Raw genomic sequence first — 25,000 nt, 5'->3', positions numbered from 1 at the left:
TTAAACAGAGGCTACAGTTAAGGAATTGCGCCCAGTAAATCCTCCCCGGCCAGGATACGAACCCATGACATAGCGCTCGCGGAACGCCTGGCGAGTGTCTTACCACTACACCACGGAGACTGCTACTGAGTTAAGTAACCCCCCACACACACACCCTCGCTCCTGCTTTATTTACCTACCTGTTCTTCCTCTTCTTGAGTCCCACCTTCTTCTCTTCTTGACACTACTTCCTCCGGGCCTTGTAGCCTGGTGGATAGCGCGCACGACTCGTAATTCTGTGGCGCGGGTTCGATTCCCGCACGAGGCAGAAACAAATGGGCAAAGTTTCTTTCACCCTGAATGCCCCTGTTACCTAGCAGTAAATAGGTACCTGGGAGTTAGTCAGTTGTCACGGGCTGCTTCCTGGGGGTGGAGGCCTGGTCGAGGACCGGGCCGCGGGGACACTAAAAAGCCCCGAAATCATCTCAAGATAACCTCAAGATAACCATCCTTACCTCCTCTTCACTCCCTCTCCCCCATACCCTCTACCATTCACAGAAATCAGAAACCAAAATTCTCTTTGTAATGGAGATCCAGTCCCCCGCCCCCCCCTCACCCGCTGACTTCAATAGCAGCTGCAGAAATAAACCTCCGCCCCGGCGTAAATATCGCGACCTTACGCATATGGCGGCGTTAAAATATGTAAAGTCAATTTTATTCAGGAAAGGTGCATACAAAATTATTTTACAAACATAATGATGGATTTATAGATAGAGCTAGTACATACAATACCTAAAAGCCTCTAGTACGCATAGCGTTTCGGGGCAAATGTGGATATGAGGCTGTGTGAATACGGGCAAGTGCTGAAGTGTCACATATGAGTGTGAAGTGTTTCATATGAGTGTGAAATGAGGGTGTGTTGAGGATAGTATGAGTTGAAGAACGGGGGGGGGGAGAATAGCTTCAGGTACCTCATCTCTGTGAATTTATGCCTCAATAAACTGATTTGAATTTGAATTTGAATGCGTTGACGGGTGGATGGATGGGCTGGGGCCCGGGGGGAGGGGGGGGAGGGGTGAGTAGAGCACATGGGGGTGGGGGGGGGAATGAAGGGGGAGGTTGAAGTACGAAATTGAAATTGAAATAAGTTTATTGAGGTAAAATACACAGAAAGGGATGAGGTTGCTCAAGCTATTCTCACCCCGTTCAGTACATCGTGTTAATACATACATAGACACACACACTTGAAATACGGGTTTGTAACGCTTGATTGATCGATTGATAAAGATTAAGCCACCCAAGAAGGCGGCACGGGCATGAATAGCCCGTAAGTGGGGTTTGTAACGGTAATTTGTATATATTCTGTAAACTTTTATGACGGAGAGGATAAGGTAGATTAGGGTTCGGAAAGCCAAAACAAGCGAAGAAGAACAAACAAACAAACACGGAGAGAGAGAGAGATACAAACAAATGGAAACAAATACAAACGGAGAAAAGCGGATCCAAACGGACAGACCAACAAATATATAAAACAATAAATCATAAATGAGGATTTGAATGAATATGTAAATAAGAAAACCTCAGAAAGATATATAATACTTTACAGCAAAATGAAAAAGAAAAATGAAGAGAGAGAAAAAAAAATATAGAAGGAAGGAATAAATATTGGGGCAGCCATTGTGATGTGGGGGGGGGGGTAAAGTGCGTGGTAGAGATGATTACGGGTTATTCATGCCCGTGCCACCTCATTGGTGGACTTAATCTTCATCAAACATCTGAATAGACAAGGAGGGAGGAACATAGTAGAGAGTAGCGTGAAACAGAGAAACACACAGAAACAGCAACAAAGGGGAAGGAAAGAGAAAGAGCATAATTGGGAGACTGCAGTGTGTATAAATTTACGGAAAAGACCATAAAAATGGTGATTAGTATAACATGTGGACTGATGAGTACTTACAACCCATCACCAGTAGGGTTTTGGAAAGACAAATCATGTTGGAGAGAAAAGTGGGCAGACTGCATGTTTTAACACTGTCACAAAGCCTTCAACGTGACACTAGCGAACAAGTTAGAGAAACGGGCAGAAGGGATATGAAAGACGCTACAGTGAATAAGAGAGTACCTAAGCAACATAACACAGAGAGTCACAGTGAGAGAATGGATTTAAGAGAGTTCGAGATGTCAACAGCATTGTTTGACAAGGGTCAGTGCAAGGTCTCTATCTTATTCCGGGTCTATGTAAACAATCTCCCAAGACAGACAGATTCCTTTCATTGTTTGCTGACGACACAGATAGGAAAATGAGGTTAAATATGCGGAAACTGCAAGAAGTTATAGGATGACCTGAACAAGCTGAAGACGGAAGTTATGTACCCACATTAGATATATAAGGACAAAGGCAACAGTTAAAGAAACAGGAAATAAAACTGAAGACAGAGGAAGACACCGCTACAGAGAATGACAGGGAAGTGTGTGAGGAATGTGCTTCCCCACCGGGAAAACACATTCCATATAGATATGGCAAAGCCCAAAAGGTTCGAAAACTTGTACACCTGTCGATAGAATGTTGAGAGGCGGGACCAGGCAGCTGAAGCCAAACCCCGTCAACCACGCCAAGGTGAACACACGCACACAACCCAGTATCACTTTTGAAATATTTATATTGCGGTTAAAGGGGAAAAAAAAGGGGGAAAAAATCACAGCCGATTGCCATGAGCGTCAGCTGTTATTTTTTCCCCTGGCCTTTTTCTCATTTTTTCCCTCAAATAAATTTTTTGGTGAAAAGAGTAATGATTGGTTAGATTGTGGCTCGGTAAATATGCCCAGACCCTAGGTGGAAAATACTCAGTAATTTAATGGTGTAAAATAACAGCATTAATAGTTATATTAAAATTAATAATAATAATAGTTATTATTATTAATATTGAGAAAATGCGTAGGAGCAATGATGAGGGTTCGAACCTATTCGGTGGTTGTTCCAGGCACACGCCCTGGGGCCAGATTCGCGAAACCGTTACGCAAGTACTTACGAACGTGAACATCTTTCCTCACTCTTTGACGGCTTTGGTTACATTTATTTGCAGTTTACAAGCATGAACACTTCCTAATCCACTGTTGTTATTATTATAAACAGCCTCCTGGTGCTTCGGAGCTCATTAACTGTTTAATAATTGTAAACCAAGCCGCCAAAGATTGAGAAAAGATGTACAGGTTCGTAAGTGCTTGTGTAACTGCTTTGTGAATCTGGATCCTAGTCAACTAGGGTGTGCGCTTGTGCAACCAGTCCTCAAACAAGTCCATTCCATCCAGCGGTCGACCCCAAAGACGCATTCATAAATTTTAACATTCGATTCATTCAAAACAGGAATTTTCTCAAATATAAATTAATATTATTTTATATTAGCATATTGTACATATTTAGGCATTGGTTAGGTTAGGTGTTTAGGTTCTGTTGGCGATTATTTGTATTTGTAGTACGTGGTGAAGCATTTACAGCGTTGTGGTTCGAACAAAATTCGTCAGTGAAACACTTGTTCCGGAAGTGTTCGAACGAACTCAGTTGTGAGTCGTGTATACAAACCGTTTTTCAGTCATAAACAGTGGGGTTGGCGGGTGGATGGAATGGACTTTGGGTTTTTGTTTGGAGCATGATCTGTTACACAAGACACTCAACTGATGACGTTCGAACATTTCTCGAACAGTGCTTCATGACGACCGCTGGTCGATTCGCTACGCTGTAAATGCTTCACCCACGTACTACAAATACAAATAATCTCCAACAGACCTTAGACACCTAACCTAAAATTTTTATATAAGAACAAACTTAGTTTTAATGCACAATAGGTAAAAATTGATGAATGCATCTGAGGGCCGCTGCTTTAACGAGCCTGGCATGAGGACATGCCGGGGTCACCCCTCACGCTATCCCGCTTCCAAAGATTTTCTTTTAGCTGTTTGTTGTTCTTGTTTAAGATTCGCTATTTAGAACAAAAAGTTCTAAGTAGCACGGGCTATGGTGAGCCCGTAGTGGACTTTTAGCTATATGTCGTTACTGTGACTTTCTTGTGTAGTACTGAGTTATATATGTGCCTAGAAGAAAAATACAGTAATATTCCTGCCCGAAACGCTGCGCGTACTAGTGGCTTTACAAGACTAAATTACCATGCTATGTATTCTCACAAACCCAATATACCTTCTTGTATATACATAAATAAATAAATAACAGCTGGAATTGGTAGTTGGTTGTGGGGTGGGAGTGTATGGTTAGGTATGGCTGCATTGGGCTGAGTTCGTCATTGGAAGTAACCAAGGTCAGGTTGCCTGGTGGGGGTTTGGAGCAGCTGGGAAGGGGGTGTGGGCGGCTGGGGAAGCCCAGCCGCAGTAGGTAATTGCTTCTAGGTACCAAGACGTAGCCAGGCGTCTTACAAGCTGACGTCATCACCCAGCTGGCTAAACACTTTCACTTGGCGCGGGAAATTCAAATTATAAACGTTTACTAACGCTCGGAAATTTCAAATTACAATCGTTATAAGATGCAAGTAAAATTTAAATCACAAAATTTTAAAGATGTTTGAGGATTTCAAATTACAAACATCTTACAACGCGTGAAAAAAAATCAAATATCAAACGTTTAGACTTTAGACGCGCGGGAAATTCAAATCACGAAAAATAGATTTAAATACACGCGGGAAATTGAAATTACAAACACTTAAAGTAAAATCAAATACTTCATCCACAAAATATCACAACTTTGCCTACTGTAAATTTGTTTTATTACCACTGATTTGCCTGGATACAAATCACATCGTAAGACAAGACGATTCGCCTATTGATTTTTTAAACCAACGTATCCTATCTAACCTAACCTAACCCGACTCCAACGACTATAACTCCGTTTAACCTGTGCCTCCTCACCCTAACTTGCGGTACACGGGTTTAACGAACAGAAAATTAGTCTTGTCGAATCGACTTGTGTAGACGATTTAACCATACTCCATTTGCTTGGCTAAGATGACTGAAGGTTCAGTTCCCCACTCCTAGCGTAGGAAAATCCCGCGGACAGCCATAAATATTCATGTAAAACTCACCGTTATTATTAGCGGCAAGTATCCATTGCTCCAAGACAAACATTTTAGGCTCGTTGAGTGACATGAAATAAAGGAACGATGGCTTAATCGTATACATAATAACTTTTTCGCAATTAAAATTAATATTTAATAAATAATATAAATAGTTATTAAATAGTAGCAGATATTGAGTATTTAAGACATTATTAGAACAGGATAAAATAGTTGCTAGGAGCCCGAAGACTCGTAGAGGGATACGCTCTTCCCTCCACGTGAGACAACAACATAAACTAACATGATCCCGCCAACCGCTAAATAATACACCTAAGTTATTATTAACAATCCCTTCACACCCAAAGCGGTCCGTCTAATTACCAAAAACTACCACATACTACACACGCTTCAGAAAACTTCCTGGCAATACGTTAGTAATGAATAAATATGATATATTTACTCATTATAATGTTGGTGCTGAATGTACAACACGAAAAAACATAATTTTAATCTGAAAAAGTATCTTTTTATAAAGAAATTAGACGAAAATAAAAAGCTGGTGACGCCAAATCAAGTCGACGATCCAAGCTTCGGTTAGGTTTGGTTAAGTTAGGTTAGGTTAGGTTAGGTTAGGTTAGGTTAGGATAGGTTAGGTTAGGTTAGGTCAGCCTAACTTAATATATCATATTTATTCATTACTAACGTATTGCCAGGAAGTTTTCTGAAGCGTGTGTAGTATGTGGTAGTTTTTGGTAATTAGACGGACCCCACCCAAAGTGTAAAGGGCGAGGTTAGACTAACAAGGACTGGATGCATTCAACCCAACAGAACTTCAATTTCAGGTCCTCACTTAAATGTTCGACCTAAGTGGACATTACTGTAATTGGGCCATTAAGAAGCAACGCAACCAAATTAGCTTAGTGTAATTATATTGTCATTACCATGTTCTTAAATCATTTTGTGTTGAATTGATGTAGCCATAGTTAAGCTTAACAGGACAGAAGAGTAACTTTGCTATTTCATTTATGGGTGAATCTCAGTACTTTGTCCATCAAAGTCCTAGTTAGTTCTCGGTTCTTTCAGTTCCTTAAATTACTTAATGGATCTATTTGGTCTTGCCGGACCATTTCGACACTTGTCGCTCAATTCTTGTGTTACATTTCAATATTTCATAGTTTAATTTGCATATTTTCCTGATAATTTAAATCTCCCTTTTTTGATGGTTTTTGGTTCATTTCTTTTCATTTGTGTCCTCTGTCTTTTTTCAGGTCATTGTTACTATTAGACCTTTTCTGCCTTTTAATTTGTGTGTTCTTTAGTCTTTGTGTGTATATATATATATATATATATATATATATATATATATATATATATATATATATATATATATATATATATATGTATATGTATATATATATATATATATATATATATATATATATATATATATATATGTATATATATATATATATACATATATATATATATATATATATATATATATATATATATATATATATATATATATATATTCCATCCCTGCATGCTTGGTTGATTTTAATCTGCTAAAATTTACAATTTTCCCTCAGAATTTTTTTTATTTTCTATTTTTGAATGCGTTGATATTCACCTCCTGCAGCCGCCTTTCTAGGTCTATGTCTCTTCTCCTATTCAATCAATTTTTGTTCCTCTTTCACCCTATGCCGACACTTACCAACACTTTCTGTGCCCTGTGACCCCTTCTCCCTCTGGTCGAGCGCTGCAATACAAAATGAGGAAAGATAATATAATTACACGATCATTTTGATTCATAAAATACTTTAACATCGACCAATTAGACACAGCGGGCAATAATATGTTTATAATTATCAGAGGAGCTGATTTTCCGTCCAGCAAAAGAGTAATACGCTCTCTTTAATCGCGTGGAAAACATATTAGGCTGCTTACCAGAACACGTCATTCAGAAAAAAAAGCCTTGCGTTGTCTGAGCCTCGTAAGCCTTACCTGAAAAAGTCTCCTTTTTGATATTGTGGTGTGTTATATGAAAATAAATTTGTATGGTCTCTGTATCTGTTACGGGGAGGAGGCTATGTTGTATATGTTAGGCGCAGCCCAACGGGAGAAGGAGGAGTCTGTGTTGCAAATGTTAGAAGGGAGAGGAGCCTATGTTGAGAATGTTAGAAGGGAAGGAGCCTAAGTTGTAAATGTTAGTATGAGGTGCCTATGTTGTAAATGTTGGGTAGTGGGAGGAGCCTATGTTTTATAATAACGAAGGGGGGGGGGAGCATATATATGAATTATATGTTGTTTAAGTTACGAGGTAATTCAATTTCTTTCTTTATTATGCACCCCATACCCATCCCGTGGGCGGTGGTGTAAAGGATTACAGTGGCATATAATCGGTTCAGGAACTGAATCCTCTAGTTCGTTTAGCTAAGCAAATAATAATCTTTTGACGCTAGTTACAAAATTATTATTGTTATATTTGCATGTACATGCATACATGTACATATACATACGTATACATATATACATACACATACATATTTAATCACCCACACAAATACACACATCAATAATCTTTTGTATCACAAGTAATTCAACAAGAGGCTCACAACAGTTACTATACAAGGCACTTTACATCTATGGTGAGTCACACAGTTACTAGTCTTGCTCCACACCCACCCAACTGGGCGGCAGCTGTACAGTCATGTGCTGCACACCCACCCAACTGGGCGACAGCTTTACAGTCATGTGCTCCACACCCACCCTACTGGGCGGCAGCTTTACAGTCATGTGCTCCACACCCACCCAACTGGGCGACAGCTTTACAGTCATGTGTTCCACACCCACTCAACTGGGCGGCAGCTTTACAGTCATGTGCTCCACACCCACCCAACTGGGCGGCAGCTTTACAGTCATGTGCTCCACACCCACCCAACTGGGCGGCAGCTTTACAGGCATGTGAAGTAAACCATTTTGTATATGTTAGGGAAAGGAACCCATTGTGACGATGTCAACGCCATCTGTTGAGCGCACCCGACCCAATTTTCTGTTACCCGGTGAAAGGCTGTGATCTTATTGACACCTATGGAGTTTCCTTCTTACTATTCATCTTTTACTCCTCTAAGGTGATGTGGGTGGTACCTTGGTCGACAGGAATCAGCTCACCCAGGGTAGTCCTGAACTCTAAACGTGTTCCAGTGGGAACAAGTAGCCGAGCCGAGATTGTTTGTGATACTTAGTCCAATCACTTATGGTTGATTGGACCAGCGTATCTCGGGATGGTTAAGTTGAGTTACGAGATGGAATTAATGTCCGTCTGTTAAGGCTTGTTATAATTGAATCTTGTGGGGAAGCCTGCCAGTGTGTTGCTGGAGACCTCTGCCAGTGTGTTGCTGGAGGCCTCTGCCGGCGTGTTGCTGGAGAGTAGAAGTGGTGTTTTGATACTATAGAGGACTGGCTCATGATTTAGTGAGACAGGTGAACTTGCCGGCGTGAGTACCATAGAAGACAGACTCAGAGAAGGTACCTTGAGTGTTGTGCGATAGAAGTGGACTCGCCAGGTTCGAAATCGCAGACATTCGTTTGTAGTGTCCCGAGTGAAAGTGATACCAGCAGTGTTATGTACATATGCAATATATAGTTAAGAAGTACACATGGTGATGGTTTTTATTTATGGTTTATCCCCCCCCCCATTCCTGTTGGACTATTAATGCCAGTTCTTAATAACACGCCTATGATTTTGAGTTGGATCGAGTAAGAGGCATTAAAGCCTCATATAAAATTTGAAATTACAAGAACCCGGTTACTGGTTGAGTGAGGCAAAGTTAAAGTTCAAGTATGTTTATTGAGACAAGAAAAAATACATCTCAAAGGGATTGAGTAGCTTAGGCTATTTCCTCCTCCTCCCCCCCCCCCCTCCCCCGCCCCACCGAGTGAGGCCGTAACACCCATACTGCATAATGTTTGGTGTGGGACGAACCCATATTATATATGCTAGAAAGATTAACCTATATTGTATATGTTAGGAGATGAACCCCATGCGTGAAGTCCCTGTGACATCTGATGTCCTAACATGCCTCGATCTGATGTCCCTCTGACATGCCTCATACACCTTTGCTGTCTGTAAAACACTGCTCGTACCTCACTGGCAGCTTCAAAATTAGTATTGTTGCATAATACAATATCCCATTTTTATACCCACGTACTGTATTTTTTATGAATTCATTATATTATTAGGGTAAGTTTGATCTCAATTTAAATATAATTTAAATTAAATCAAATTTTTACCCGGAATGTGGCTCCATCTATTTACTGAAGAAAACGTCAGTTAAACACAATTCATTGGGTTTGTATACTTTTATTGTGTAGGAAAATAGCTTACAGGTGTAAATTCTTCTGGACGACTGTGAAATATCTCCTTCTATCACTATCTACAGTCATATAAACAGTAGAGCTGCGCATTGCTGTGGCTGTAGCAGTAGCTGTAGCTGTAGTAGTATTAGTAGCCTTGACTGTAGTAGTAGCTACAGTAAAATGGAGGTAGAAGACGTGTTGAAGTTCTTGGTTAAGAGAACATCTAATCGTTCAACTGGCCTGGTAGAATAATGTTGACAACATGGGTATGGTAGTTCTTCACGTAGAAAACACCCAAACCAGGTGTCATTTTACTTGTAGAAAGTGGGGTATTTTTAATAGTAATTCTTGTAGTTGAATCTATTTAAGTTTATCTTGGGCTCCTTGAAATCCCACCACCTGCAGGAGAAAGAAAACTGATATTTAGAAATCTGTCTCGGATTTGTCGTATGGATTAACTGGCAACCTATCCCCCCTGTACTGGGTACTTTTCGTAACTATGTGGGTGATCGTACCAATATGTAACAATGGAACTCCAGTAAGCCACTTTTGTACCTTTTTTTCATAGACTGGAAAAAACAAAGCTAAAAACCAAAGTTTAATGTTCCTAGGCTTTCCGATTTGTCCAAATAGAAGTGCACTTTCTGGTGGTCCATCACGACATATTTGTACGACCCCACATCGTTTCCTTAAGTACTTTCATTTCAGGAGGATGGGCTGATGGATGAAATTGAGTCATGAGTCCCTCTGCATGTCAACTCACCTGTCCTCGTCCGCATTTACGGAGGGCGCACCGCCAGTCCTCACCCCAACCACGGCGCTGTCTGCGGGGCTACCAGTGGCACTGTTGGTTGGGCCCTCGTTGGGCTGAGTAGTTTTGGGACCATAGATCGGTACCTCCATGTCATGGAACTCCGTGGGTCCGTTAGGGTACCTCCGGGTCATGATGTTGCCTGGCGGTAATAAAAAAATATATTGTTTATTAAAGACAGCAAGGAAGAGTGTTGTGGTAATGAAGACTGTTGGGGGTAGTGAAGGTAGATGTGGTAGGGGCGGCTGCTGTGGTAAGGAAGTTGGGGTAAGTGCTGATGAGGAAAGTTAAAGAGATAGTCTCCTATAGATATAACAGGCAAAGGTTAAGGGTGTACAAGACAGGTTAAATGACAAACTTCTAACTTCACCAGAAGAGCAAATTGCTTAGCTTAAAGATCATGGAGGGGGGAGGGGGAGGGCCAGTACCTAAACTCCTTATGGGATTGTAACCTTTCCTCCACCGCCTCGCCTGATGGTCGTGGAGCACATGATAATAAACTTGACTAAAATAAAGTGGTGGGGAGTAGGGGTCGTGGCTGGGTAGTGAAATCATGTGGGAGAAAGTGAGACACAGTAGTGAAAGAAAGTGACACTGGCAAGGGAATGAGACTCATTTGTGAGAGGCAGAAGACAGATTAATGAGAGCCAGTGAAACGCAATAGTGAGACACGAGATACAGCTTGGAAAATGCGCGCTGGGAACATATGAGAAAATTATGACGTCACTTTCCGAGAAGCGATCAACACCCGAAGGTCGTATCTCCAGGTTGAGTATTGCAGCCGAATACACCTCGCATCCCACACAAGACGGTACACTTAACTTGTTTTTAGAACCAACTTAACCTTACCGAAAACTGCCTAGCCTAGTGTAAAGCAACCGAGACTAACACAGCCTAACCTGAGCTAATTGGAATTTGTATTGTTAGATTGAATGCGCCTCAACACACTCAAATTTTCACCTTAACGTAAGCCTGAATTAATTGGTGTCTAAAATCTGTCATTCGTGTTAATATATTTTGTGTATATAGTCAAACAGGATTTACACCTTGACAGATTAGGCTATGGTCGCTTTTAACGCAGCATTATAGGCAAAAAGTTTGCAAAAGTTGGGAATACAGGATTTGAACTGATATTCAATTTGTATTATGTACAAACCAACGAAATAACAAAGTGTGAAGCAACTAAGTTAATTTATCTTTCACCATTTATTTGATAACCACAGTACGGACATGGAAGGCTTTAGAAGCAACATTTTCAAACTCAGAATGCCTGGGGCCTATTCACGCTTTGCACGCGCACACATAGGGAGAGAGCCTTCTGCTCTTTGGTCCATACAGGTCTGTCTGCGACAGTACTTGATGGTTTCCAGCAGGTAAGTTTATCATTAACTGTAAGGTGTTATCTTGTATGTTCTTCTCATGTAGGAACGCTACATGAGAAGCGCTCGAATACACATCACACTTATTGACCAATCCACACACTAGAAAATGAAGGGACGACGACGTTTTGGTCCGTCCTGGACCATTCTCAAGTCGATTGTGAGAATGGTCCAGGACGGACCGAAACGTCGTCGTCCCTTCACCTTCTAGTGTGTGGTCTGGTCAACATACTTCAGCCGCGTTATAGTGACTCATCGCCTGCACATCACACTAGATATAAGTAAACAGATATCACAAAGCCTTACCCGCTCCGAACATGCCCGCCTCACAGGCTGCAGCAACAACCAATATCACCAACACCAACTGGTTTAGTCCGTTCATCTTCGTGGGGAAGGTGGCACTATCAGCCCAGCCCGCGTCGGGAGCTTTATATGCACACTCACACACACACACACACTGACACACACACACACTGACACACATACAGGAATCCCCAGGCGGAAGTGTGACGCAGTGAGAGGAGAGGCGAAAATTCCAAAAGTTGTCGTTACTGTTTTTCTCCCCCCCACCCCACCCCCCCCCCCAGCCACCACAAGAGGTGGCACGGGCATGACTAACCCGTAAGGTGGTTGATGTTTGGAGTGAATGTGTTCTTTGGTCGTGTATCCAAAAGCTGAGAAATGGATTGTAATGATTAGAATTCTTTTCAAGTGGTTTCCAGCTACTCCGAATTCCTCTACTTTTACCACTTCCGTTCCAGTTTTCTTTGCGGCACTTGTATTTTATTTTTATGTGTGTTTATTTTATATAAATGTTTGTTTATCTTATACATAAATATTTTGCTACGAACCCGATTTATTACTTTATTAACTAACTAGTATCCTGGTTGCTAAGTGTTCTCTCTCTCTCTCTCTCTCTCTCTCTCTCTCTCTCTCTCTCTCTCTCTCTCTCTCTCTCTCTCTCTCTCTCTCTCTCTCTCTCTCTCTCTCTCTCTCTTTTTCACTCTCTCTCTTTCACTCTTTCACTCTCTCTTTCACTCCTTTCTTTCTCTTTCTTTCTTTTTCTCCGTCTCTCTCTCTCTCTTAAATTAAGATTATGGTTCATTAGGGCTGTCGAATGAAGTACCTAGTGAAACTGCAAGGAAGAGCTGTAATCCTACATCAGCTCACTTGAAAAATGATCTTAGAGAGACACACATATTTCATGAGCCTTTTATGATCATCATTAGGACAAAAAAACTTTATTCATTAAGTAACAATCATATAAGGAAGAGGATGAGCCTGTAGCCAACTGTGTGCCAGAGCCTTCAGGCGATCAGTTGACCTGATCTCCAGTGTAACAACCTGTTGCGGGAAAAAATGTTCCAGATGCTAGTCACCTTAGGAGTGAATGATCACTGATGAAGTGATTTTGAGTGAGAAAGGCACTTAGAGGTTACAGGTGCCATCTACTGGTTGTCCATGAAGTTGGGCCAGGTGCGGCGCCTTGAAATGTTGTAGGGCTCTGTCCAGAGACCTCTGTTGTTCGTCAGGTCTATCTAGGGTCCTCTGTTGTTCACCAGGGCTCTGTCCGTATACCTTTCACGTGTTTCTGGTATACCTTCGATATGTGTGGCAAACCAATGATATGTCTGGTATACCTATGATATGTCTCTGGCATATTATGATATGTCTGGTATATTATGTCTGGTATATTATATGTCTCTGGTATAGCACTAGTGTGTCCTCTAGTAGAGAGATATATATAGTAGAGGATATACTAGTGATACTAGATAGATATATCCTCCGATATATCTGTCATATGCATCAAATATTAATGAAGGGTAAAAGTCTGCTCTAAACTCTGGATTTCGTAACACTATTGTATAATTTTTTTAAACCATTAATCTGCAGTTTTATAATCAAATCAAATGGTATTATACTAGGCTTTGGCTTAGTTTATATCTGGTTAAAATAACTCAAATTTCCACCACCTGAGATACGCACCACCAAGATGGGGGCGGAAGTGGTTGGTCTGTGTCCACCCCCAGAGTGTGTGGCTCCACCCCCTGAGTGTGTGGCTCCACCCCCCAGAGTGTGTGGCTCCACCCCCCAGAGTGTGTGGCTCCACCCCCCAGAGTGTGTGGCTCCACCCCCCAGTGTGTGTGGCTCCACCCCCCAGAGTGTGTGGCTCCACCCCCCAGAGTGTGTGGCTCCACCCCCCAGAGTGTGTGGCTCCCACCCACCTGAGTGTGTGGCTCCCACCCACCTGAGTGTGTGGCTCCCACCCACCTGAGTGTGTGGCTCCCACCCACCTGAGTGTGTGGCTCCCACCCACCTGAGTGTGTGGCTCCCACCCACCTGAGTGTGTGGCTCCCACCCACCTGAGTGTGTGGCTCCCACCCACCTGAGTGTGTGGCTCCCACCCACCTGAGTGTGTGGCTCCCACCCACCTGAGTGTGTGGCTCCCACCCACCTGAGTGTGTGGCTCCCACCCACCTGAGTGTGTGGCTCCCACCCACCTGAGTGTGTGGCTCCCACCCACCTGAGTGTGTGGCTCCCACCCACCTGAGTGTGTGGCTCCCACCCACCTGAGTGTGTGGTTCCCACCCACCTGAGTGTGTGGCTCCCACCCACCTGAGTGTGTGGCTCCACCCCGCCAGAGTGTGTGGCTCCACCCCCTGAGAGTGTGTGGCTCCACACCCCTGAGAGTGCGTGGCTCCACACCCCTGAGAGTGTGTGGCTCCACACCCCTGAGAGTGTGTGGCTCCACCCCCCTGAGAGTGTGTGGCTCCACCCCCCTGAGAGTGTGTGGCTCCACCCCTGAGTGGAGCCACTATTGACAATATTGATCTATTGACGATTGAAATCCTCAGTTAAACACAATTCATTGGGTTTATACATTTTTATTATTTAGAATTATCGTTTAATGTCTGCTGTTAAACACGGTGAAGTATCTTCTCTCATTGTCACTTCTGCAGTCATGTAAACAGTAGTCACGCCTCTAGCAGTAGCTGGAGCAGTAGCTGTTGTCTGAGTAGTAGATGAAGTTGATATACTGTTCAGGTTGAGCTAGACGAGGCTACGTTCTTGACTTGAAGAACATCTAACTGTACATTTAGTCTGGTAGAATAATATGGAGAACTTGGGTGGAAGTAGGGAGCTCCCAGCCTGGAGAATGTTTCATTAAGAGACTGAAACCTCCCTCACAACGTGTTATATTCCAGTGTTATAGCACGGAGAACGTTTAGGCTCTTTGTGCTATAAACTATAAAATATTTTGTATTAGTAATTCCCATAGTAGGAGTTTCTAAAGATCGCGTTGGGTCTCTGTCTCTCCCACCACCTGAAAGACATAGAGAACACATATTTAGAAATCACTCTGGGCTCGCTTTAGAGAAAACAAATATGGTACAGTATCAGTAACAGTGATAGCAGCTGTAGAAGTGTTCGCTATCATATATCGTCAACAATTACCAGTACTTAATACATTTTATCGTCACTATTGTGTAGATTAAGGAAGGTCGGGAGGAGTCTGCCTCACCCGTCAGCCTACCTGAAGGGGCCGGGCCTCGCCACGGGCCAGGCGACCGTCCTCACGCCGACGGAGGAGCCACCTGCCGGGCTGGCGGCGACGACGGGGCGAGCACCCAGTTGAGTCGTGCTGGGGCCGTAGATGGGTACTTTCATATCATGAAACTCCGTGGGTCCATTAGGGTACCTCCGAGACATCACGTTACCTGATGGAAGCAGTAAATTTTAGTAGTGGAAGAAAAGTTAGCTGTGAACAAACAGGCAGTTTATTGACACCAACGACTAATTCTTCGCAGTTTTAGCACATAAGATAAGACCGAGGCTCTCTTTATCTCAGACATGAGTGAAAATGTCAATAAGTTCATTGAAGGAAGCGACAGTTCTGTGGCGATTTTATCTTCGTCAACATAGATCCACCACAGAGCTATTAGTTGTTGTTTAAGATAATCAGCTACTGGAAACAAAACGTTCCATGTAGCACGGGCTATGGTGAGCCCCCACTATGCCCCGTTACCTGTGATTATACCTGGCTAGAGGTCCATGGACCTGTGCCACCGAACTCGTGACAGTTTTATCAGAATTAGACCAATACTGCTGACTGCGTCCTCTGAGATAACAATATTCTGAAACCCCTAATAAATAGTAGCGTAATGGGGAGCGGGGTTTCTAAAAAGTAACTTTAAAGAAGTCAGGATCAACACACTGTAGATAAAAGGAAATGTAGATGTTTATCTCTCAGAATGTTTGGTAATATGTTTATTGTTTGTGATGTGTTTATATGTATGTATTAACACGATGTACTGAACGGGGTGAGAATAGCTTGAGCTACCTCATCCCTTTGTGTGTATTTTACCTCAATAAACTTATTTCAATTTCAATTTTAATTTCAATGTAGATAAATTACTTAATGCAAAACAGATAGGGTCCAAATTTTCAGGAGAGTTAGGAGTGGGACGTGAAGTTTTAGGAGAGTTTAGGAAGATATAAGTAGGGGGGGATAGATAAAATGAAGAGTTAATGATTATCTTTACTTTTCTATTTAAATGTTGCATTGCTGAAGAAAGGACAAGAAGTTCTTCAACTCGCAGTGAACAAAGGACAAGAAGTTCTTCAACTCGCAGTGAACAAAGGACAAGAAGTTCTTCAACTCGCAGTGAACAATGACTCCACGAGCAGTCTCTCCGCCGAAGTCGTCAAAGCATGGAGGGTTCTAGAGGTCAAAGTACAAGTGGATAACCTCATCAGTAATACTAAGAGCCTCTTCACAACATGTCTCCTTCAAGGCCATCTCAGACAGACCAACAGGTACATTTATCTGAAATTTTTTGTCGATTTTTTCCATTCTACTTAAGGTAGCGAAGAGTAGGGAGAGAGCCTTCTGCTTTTTGGTCCATACAGGTCTGTCTGCGACAGTACTTGGTGGTTTCCAGCAGGTAAGTTATTCATTAACTGTAAGGTGTTATCTTATATGTTCTTCTCATGTAGGAACGCTACATGAGAAGCGCTCGAATACACATCACACTTATTGACCAATCCACACACTAGAAAATGAAGGGACGAGGACGTTTCGGTCCGTCCTGGACCATTCTCAAGTCGATTGTGAGAATAGTCCAGGACGGACCGAAACGTCGTCGTCCCTTCACCTTCTAGTGTGTGGTCTGGTCAACATACTTCAGCCGCGTTATAGTGACTCATCGCCTGCACATCACACTTGATATAAGTAAAGAGATATGACATAGCCTTACCCGCTCCGAACATGCCCGCCTCACAGGCTGCAGCAACAACCAATATCACCAACACCAACTGGTTTAGTCCGTTCATCTTCGTGGGGAAGGTGGCACTATCAGCCCAGCCCGCGTCGGGAGCTTTATATATATACACACATACATGAACATACTCAGAATAGCCTCCTGCAGGAATACCCAGACGGATGTGTGAGACAAGGAGATGACAGAGCCTGACGGTGGTCGTCTTACTCATCCTGTGAGCTGAAAACATACAAGGATTACATAAGACAAAAGGTCTTAAATCAGACCCCAACTAGATCTCATTTGACATCTACAAACTATCAAACACATTATATTAGAGGTGAGGACGCCATCAAGACAGGTATAACACATGTTTGGGATCTCCCAGAGGTTTCGAACCCCTCAATGTGATCGCCTTTGATGCTTTTCTAACCTGATGTTGTTGTTGTTATAGATTCAGCTACTGGGACAAAAAGTTCCAAATAGCACGGGTTATGGTGAGCCCGTAGTGGACTTACCTGGCACAGGAGCGGGGCAAGTAGCACGGGCTATGGTGAGCCCGTAGTGGACTTACCTGGCACAGGAGCGGGGCAAGTAGCACGGGCTATAGTGAGCCCGTAGTGGACTTACCTGGCACAGGAGCGGGGCAAGTAGCACGGGCTATGGTGAGCCCGTAGTGGACTTACCTGGCACAGGAGCGGGGCAAGTAGCACGGGCTATAGTGAGCCTGTAGTGGACTTACCTGGCACAGGAGCGGGGCAAGTAGCACGGGCTATGGTGAGCCCGTAGTGGACTTACCTGGCACAGGAGCGGGGCAAGTAGCACGGGCTATAGTGAGCCCGTAGTGGACTTACCTGGCACAGGAGCGGGGCAAGTAGCACGGGCTATGGTGAGCCCGTAGTGGACTTACCTGGCACAGGAGCGGGGCAAGTAGCACGGGCTATAGTGAGCCTGTAGTGGACTTACCTGGCACAGGAGCGGGGCAAGTAGCACGGGCTATGGTGAGCCCGTAGTGGACTTACCTGGCACAGGAGCGGGGCAAGTAGCACGGGCTATAGTGAGCCTGTAGTGGACTTACCTGGCACAGGAGCGGGGCTGTAACTTTGTCGCTGACCTGATCTATATGCAGTCATTATATATAAGCTGAAAGGTCTGTCTCTTCGACATAAATCATCTGAATTGCTTTTATTTATTTATATATAAGAATTTTAAATATTTTAATTATTGTAATTATTATTTTTTACGAAGTCTGCTTTGTAATCACACGAATCGTCGGTATTTTGAGTCGGCACTGTTACTGAAGTGTAATTATAAGCCCTTGGTAACAACCCATGATGGCTAACTGCCCTACTCACAGCTATTTGGTCCACTGATTACTCACTGACGCAGTTAACTGGCGTTGTTACGGCCAAGTAATGCTCTGTGACCTTCCTAGTTCTTGACCTGCAAATGTGTTCTAAACTAACTGATTCTCTCAACGATAACTGCTTCCTAGAACTCTCGGGAGTTTTCTAGAACTATCGGGCGCTCCTAGAGTTAATGGGCGCTCCTAGAGTTAATGGGCGCTCCTGGAGTTAATGGGCGCTCCTAGAGTTAATGGGCGCTCCTGGAGTTAATGGGCGCTCCTGGAGTTAATGGTTCCTGGGGTTTTGAAGTGTTAAGGGAATGTGTAGTCAGCAGCTTTGGAACATTATCTAACACAGTCCACAGTTACAAACCCATTAAGATTTCAACTTAGATTCCACAGAGCAGAAGAAGTTGTTAAACACACGGGACAAAATCTTACTGAAGCGACCATACGAGTCATAAATACTCATACTCCGCCCAAGTAAAACAGAAACAAGCAACACTTAGTGGGCCAGCCAGAGGCTTAGGGCCCGCGCAGGAATATCCCTGCAAATGAAAAAAACAAAAGACTGGTGCCTCTGCTTCCCCTCCCTTCACCCCCCCCCCTCACACACCCCCCATCTCTCTTCCCTCTCATCCCCTCCTTCCTCCCTCCCCTCATACCCCCCATTTCTTACCCCACCTACAGTGAGCCGGAAATGGTATAAATTCCAGTGTTGAAGAGGCCGTGTTGACCAATAAGCGCCGGCTTATATATTTGGTGAGATTATATTCTCAGGCGCTGCAAGCGTCATGTCTCATATATCAAGAGAAAACATATAGAAATTAGAGAATATAATACTTTTTACTTGCTCGTGTGTTTTCTTAAATACCAAACGTCACATTGCATCACCTGTGGGGGTTTCCTGACTACTTTCCAGCGTGCTGGGCTGGGGCTGGGGCTGGGCTGGGCTGGGCTGGGCTGGGGCTGGGCTGGGGCTGGGCTGGACTCTTCCTTGCTGGGCTTGGCCAGGATAGGTTGAAATAGGCTGTGTCGAAGTGGACAGGCACAGTGATAACGAACGCAGACAGACAGACAGACAGACAGACAGACGGTTAAGGATGTGTAAAACGACATAAGTACATATAAAAACGTAGGGTTGTCAGACGGATTAAATTTATCACTATTTACAGCGCCGGGAATTCCATTGTACCACCAAAAAAAAAAACGTATAAATCTTGAAGGAAATATGTGAGGTGTTGAATATATGAGGATGTGGATGAGGGATGGTGTGGAGGGATGCTGGAATGATGCGCAGGATGCTGGCATGATGTTAGAGGGGTGAAGTATGATAATATTATAGCGTGACGGGTACCCAACCACCGTCCAAGTGATTGGGCACCATTCCTTTCCCCCCGTCCCGTACCAAATCGTTATCATTACATCCATTCCAAGTGATGTATAGGCGCAGTGGCTTGGCGCTTTCTCCTGGTAGTTCGCTTCCCCCTTCCCACGCTTTACCCTAACAACTCGACCAGCTCGCCCGTGACCTGTTGCCCCTCCGTGGTCCGCCGGAGGTGTTCCGCTCGTCACTCCACCCCCAAGATCCCACAAGTTCTTATAAGTCTTCCCCTGTCCACCATACTTACCGCCCCATCCTTCTCGTTATTCCGTAGTTATTGTCAGACCCCTAAAAAGGCCTACGGGCTCACCGTAGCCCGTGCTACTTGGAATTTTATATTCCAGGGAACGAATCTTTAACAACAACATGTCAGACCCTGTGACTCCCTGCCCCATCTTCCTCTTCAAACATCCCTCCTTCACCCTCTGAAGTTTGGGGCCCCTTCCTATGGTGCTATATAGCCTTCCCGGTTTGGTGCCTTCTTTTGATAATTACTTGCTTATTTGGGCCCCTTCCTGGCCAAACATCGCCGGGCTAGTGTCTCCGACTCTGTCCCTGACCCTCATCGTTCTGGGGCCAGATTCAGGAAACACTTACGCAAGTACTTACGATCCTGTACATCTTTTCTCACTCTTTGGCGGCTTTGTTTACAATTATTAAACAGTTAATGAGCTCCGAAGCACCAGGAGGCTGTTTATAACAATAACAACAGTTGATTGGCAAGTTTTCGTGCTCGTAAACTGTTTAATAAATGTAACCAAAGCCGTCAAAGATTGAGGAAAGATGTACACGTTCGTAAGTGCTTGCGTAACTGCTTCGTGAATCTGGCCCCTGGTGGCCATCGTTCTCCTTCCCCACCTGAAACAATGACGGCAACCACACAATTCCTTGACACTACCGCACCTCTGTTGTCTTGTGAGAACTCTAAACCTGTTCCCGCCCCATCTTCTCCCACGAGAGAGGTAACAACGCTGCCCCATCGTGAAACCCCATATAAAAAGGCACATAAGGAGACCTGAAAAGGTAGAGAGAGAGAGAGAGAGAGAGAGAGTTGCAGGGAAGCTCGTCCCAGTATTACGGGGAATGGGATATGAAGAATGAGAGAGCTGGACCTAACGCCGATAGGAAAGAGCAGAGAGATAGAGATGAGACATGACAGATACATTAAATACCTAAAGAGAGTGACACAGTGGAGGAACAAGAGATGGTTCTTCAGTGAATAACAAGAGGGCATAGATCCATACATAAACAGATGAGCCATAGACTTTTAAGGTTCTCCTTTCAGCATTAAAATAGTAGGTAAATTGAAGGACTAAATGACCAAGTTGCAAAAACCAACTTCATTCATAATTTCAGGACTGAGATGTGATGGAAAATAGGTCGGGAGTCATTCCATTACCTAATGCGGCGGCTGAAAAAATGGGATAAGAACGAAAGCTGATTGAAAGGCCAGTCAATCAGAGCTAAAGCTGATTGATTGATGAAGCTTAAGCCAGCCAAGAGGCGGCACAGGCATGAAGAGCCCGTAAACCTAAAGCTGTATGCTGTAGGCGCATATATAGTAGTACACACACACACACACACACACACACACACACACACACACACACACACACACACACACACACACACACACACACACACACACACACACACAACCATTATCTCTCCAGCCTTGAGAGCGTCCCATTACCTAATGCAATATGCAAATGAGGTAGGGGTCAAAGGTTGCGGCAAGGTCAAAGGTCAAATCGAAGCTATACCCCTTCGCCACCCCTCACCCCCCCCCCCCCCCCTCAGGCCACCACCAACCTACAAGGGAATGTGGGTAAGAGAAGAGAAGAGAGAAGAGAAGAGGTAAGGCTGTCTCCAATTTACATGAAATTTAGGAAACCACAATTACTCCTCTCTCTCTCCTCCTAATCCTCTCCCTTTTGTATTTCCCCTCTTCCTTTTGTATCTCCCCTCTCCCTCCTCATCCTATTCATGTTCTCTATCCCAACCCCTCCCTTTTCATGGTTTTCACACCCTCTCTGTTCTTCCTTTGCTTTTTCCTGTTCTCCTTCTCCATTTAATGTTCTTCCCTTCTCCTTGTTCTCCCTTGCCTTCTTCCTATATTTCCTTCCCCTCTCTTTGTTCTTCTTTCCTCTTTATTATCTCGCTCTCTGTTTTCTTTATGTCCCTATTCTTTCTACCAGTTCTTATTTCTATCTACGTGTTCTTTACTCCGTCTTCCTGTTCCCTCTTTCGTTTGTCCTTCTCTTCGCCCTATTCCTCCACTTCTGTCCATCCTATCTACTTTGCTTTTCCTCTCTATCCCCCCATTTCTCTTTTATCTTTATTTTCTGTTATTTCTACGATTTTCCTGTATTCTCTTTCTTTTCTGTTGTCTCTACTTCCTGTTGTTTTCTCCTCTTATCCTGTTCTCTCTTCTTGTTCTGTTTTCTCTTCCCCTTGCTCTGTTTTTCTTCCTCTTTGTTCTTTCGTCCCTTCATTCTGTTTTCCTCTTGCCTCTCTCTCTCTCTCTCTCTCTCTCTCTCCTCTCCTCCAGTTTGTTCACCACCCTGTTGTTCAACTTTTGCAATCTGTTCTACTTATTTCTTGAGTTATCTCGACTCTTGCAATTTGTTCATGTCTCGCAAAAAAATTTGAAAAGTTTTGCAATTTGTTGAGCCTTGTGCATCGTCCTCTTCTTCTGCAAGTACTGTTGCCTCTCCTGCTCTTATTATTACGTTTCTTCTTCACCCAGTTCTTGTATGTTTGCTTCTGCTTCTTGGTCAGTGTTATTATGATGTTTTGCAGGCCAGGGGAGGGAGGAGCAGTAGGAGGGGTAAGCGCAGCAGGAGGAGGAGGGAAGGAGGAGCAGCAGAAGGAGGGGAAGGAGCAGCAACAGCAGCAAGAGGGGAGGGAAGAGCAGAAGAAGGAGAAGGAGCAGCAGCATCAGCAGAAGGAGGAGGAGGGAAGGAGCAGCAGCAGCAGCAGGAGGGAAGGAGCAGCAGCAGGAGGGAAGAAGGAGCAGCAGAAGCAGGAGAAGGGAAGGAGCAGCAGCAGGAGGAGGGGAAGGAGCAGCAGCAGCAGCAGAAGGGGATGGAAGAGCAGAAGAAGGGGAAGGAGCAGCAGCAGCAGGAGGCAAGGAGGAGGAGTAACCAGATGGTAAACACACGCTGGCCAGTATTATCACCAACGACTGACTCATCGCTGGCGGTCGACCGGATACAAGAACCGACGTAAAGTAGACCAGACTGATCTAATATGCCTTGTACCTGGCACCCTTGTTGCCTCTCTGTGCTTCCAGAACACGGAACACGTTCATAATATAACAAACGAGAGAACACGAAGATGCATATAACGAGCCAGAGAACACAATACGAGTGGAGAATGAGTGACCATAATATCAATAGAGACAATTGCAGCTGGTCTATTGAGCTGCGCATTCGAGGTTTTAAGAATTTTAAGGAGGAGGCTTTCAAGTCCATATAAACTCCCTATGAGAGCATTACTTGAGTATGCAGCACCAGCATGGAGCCCACATCTTGTGAGGCATGAACAGAAACTTGAGAACCAAAGTCTTCCAGGCTTGGCACCGCCTTTTGATAATTACTTGAGAAAGTTCAGAGGTTTGCAACTCGATTAGTACCAGAATTGAGAAGCCTCGTCTCTGAGGACATGTTAAGAGACCTCGTCCTCACAAACTAAGAGAAGAAACAGAGGAGATATGATCACTACATATCTTGCTTTGCTCCTAAGTCGAACAAAGCAGTTTGAATTAACCCACAATGAAACAAAACAATTGTTTCCGTCGGAGATGATAACATGATGATTTGGCTCAACACGCCATTGTTGGCTTCCGTTCCCACGGAGAGCGGAGCCAACCACACTTACTAGTAATCAACAGTGGGACTCCTGCTTGAGTCACACTGGGTGATCCTACACACTGACTCACACTAGTGTTCCCCAGCACAGTACAAAGGTGAGCATTGCTGGAACTATCCTCGCCGCGTTAAAAACCCCATTTCCAGTTTTGTGTTAAAGCGATAATGCGGTTAGTGGTAGTTGGTTAATAGCTTCTGGGATCTACTCTTGCTGCAACTAAATAATGTTCCTACGTCACTTTTCATAAAGTGACGTAGCAACTGAAATAGCTTTTCTATCGGTACTTTATTGCTATGTACTTTATTGTCATTACTAGAATTTATCCAACATTAATAATCATGTTTGGTATCGACGTACCTCCGTCCGTAATATATATATATATATATATATATATATATATATATATATATATATATATATATATATATATATTATATATTATATATAATATATAGTATTTATCAATTTATATAATGGAATATATACACCGAGAGGTATACACAAGCAAGCATTTGTGTGGCCTTAACCTTGGGTTTAAGGACCCAAGATCACTAAATATTGCAACATGGAAAAATCCGACAACTAACTTGTAGTGTCGGGGAGCTCCCGTGATACATAGACCGCACAGAAACATTAGTATTTACATATCACGTGATATATGTACATATTCTTTCCATTATTATTATGACTTTATTGTATTAACAAGCTTAGGTAGAAAGGCAATGGCAATGTTTGGCAGTTTCAAATGTAGATATGATAGAGCCCAGTAGGCTCAGGAATCTGTACACCAGTTGATTGACAGCTGAGAGGCGGGACCAAAGAGCCAAAGCTCAACCCCTGCAAGCACAATTAGGTAAATGGGTTGCTATATGAGGAGTCACAGAGCTATAGGTCAAAAGTCCAGTGTATGGTTCAACCCGTCCTCTTAAAAACAACGTCGCTTTTCGCACGTACGCGCGCTATGGCCAAAACTGGACGTAATTTGTCAATACGTAATAATCAATAATAATAAGTAATCAATAATACGTAATTGGACGTAAAAATGAAACCGGCTCACGTAAGTGATGTCTTGTCTCGTTTTCTGTTTGAGTCCTCTGGCTTACTCGGTTAGGTTAGGAGAGGAAACTTTCAATTAACGTTTTTCATGACGTTTTGAAACTTTAGGGGAATTTTCTGCCCTCCTGACCTACCAAGAGGACCCTTAACTTACTGTTTTGGAAAAAATAAAATCTCCAAATTGCCTATTATTCCCATCTCTCAGGATGGCTTGTCGTGGACACGCCACTAGCCTCTGCTAGCAAATTTTGGGTGGACTATAAGGCTATTTTCATGTATTCTGGAGTGAATTAATTTTTTTTCCAGTTTTCAGGAAACATGGAGTTTGTTGGGCTTATCTAGGTTTCTCAAATCAACAAGTGGCCGTCCTCCCCAAGATGCAACCCACAACAGGTGATTATCTCCTGGGTGCTATTTAACTGTTTGGTGAATAGAGGGATCAGGTGTTGTGTTTACTCTCTGTATGCCCCGCCTACTGGCCCTGTTGTACCTG

The 25,000-nt window shown here is 43.5% G+C and overlaps 3 protein-coding genes across 4 annotated transcripts in view; 1 reads left to right on the top strand and 2 right to left on the bottom strand.

The window, feature by feature from the left end:
* The window catches only part of LOC123773804 (uncharacterized), a 64,074-nt gene that overhangs the window by 19,549 nt on the left and 19,525 nt on the right, over window positions 1-25,000 (top strand). Inside the window, exons 1-2 of one of the 2 annotated variants that reach the window (XM_069318650.1) lie at window positions 16,281-16,406; window positions 24,814-24,900. The gene's annotated coding sequence lies outside the window, so the exon portion shown is untranslated. Of the gene's footprint in view, window positions 1-16,161; window positions 16,407-24,813; window positions 24,901-25,000 lie in introns of those variants that run through there. The other variant, XM_069318649.1, reaches the window with a different exon arrangement.
* LOC123773928 (uncharacterized) lies at window positions 9,387-12,053 on the bottom strand. The gene is made up of 3 exons (XM_045767907.2): window positions 11,895-12,053; window positions 10,162-10,351; window positions 9,387-9,797 (listed from the first exon to the last, which is right to left on the bottom strand). The coding sequence occupies exons 1-3, from the start codon at window positions 11,968-11,970 to the stop codon at window positions 9,734-9,736; spliced, it is 330 nt and encodes a 109-aa protein (XP_045623863.1). The 5' UTR covers window positions 11,971-12,053; the 3' UTR covers window positions 9,387-9,733.
* Window positions 14,458-16,996, bottom strand: LOC123773927 (uncharacterized). The gene is made up of 3 exons (XM_045767906.1): window positions 16,847-16,996; window positions 15,124-15,307; window positions 14,458-14,913 (listed from the first exon to the last, which is right to left on the bottom strand). The coding sequence occupies exons 1-3, from the start codon at window positions 16,920-16,922 to the stop codon at window positions 14,853-14,855; spliced, it is 321 nt and encodes a 106-aa protein (XP_045623862.1). The 5' UTR covers window positions 16,923-16,996; the 3' UTR covers window positions 14,458-14,852.

The sequence above is a fragment of the Procambarus clarkii genome, chromosome 91, assembly GCF_040958095.1.
Source record: "Procambarus clarkii isolate CNS0578487 chromosome 91, FALCON_Pclarkii_2.0, whole genome shotgun sequence".
Lineage (NCBI taxonomy): Eukaryota > Metazoa > Arthropoda > Malacostraca > Decapoda > Cambaridae > Procambarus > Procambarus clarkii.
Note: the sequence above shows the minus strand (reverse complement) of the source record. Positions and strands in the feature narration are given on the sequence as shown.

Excerpts from the sequence above, each read along its gene's own strand:
- LOC123773928 (XM_045767907.2), bottom strand. The coding sequence starts at position 11,970 with ATGAACGGACTAAACCAGTTGGTGTTGGTGATATTGGTTGTTGCTGCA. Across the intron at positions 10,352-11,894 it reads GGCGGGCATGTTCGGAGCGG|GCAACATCATGACCCGGAGG; the intron begins GTAAGGCTTTGT and ends TATTACCGCCAG. Across the intron at positions 9,798-10,161 it reads GTAAATGCGGACGAGGACAG|GTGGTGGGATTTCAAGGAGC; the intron begins GTGAGTTGACAT and ends TTTCTCCTGCAG.
- LOC123773927 (XM_045767906.1), bottom strand. The coding sequence starts at position 16,922 with ATGAACGGACTAAACCAGTTGGTGTTGGTGATATTGGTTGTTGCTGCA. Across the intron at positions 15,308-16,846 it reads GGCGGGCATGTTCGGAGCGG|GTAACGTGATGTCTCGGAGG; the intron begins GTAAGGCTATGT and ends TGCTTCCATCAG. Across the intron at positions 14,914-15,123 it reads GCGAGGCCCGGCCCCTTCAG|GTGGTGGGAGAGACAGAGAC; the intron begins GTAGGCTGACGG and ends TATGTCTTTCAG.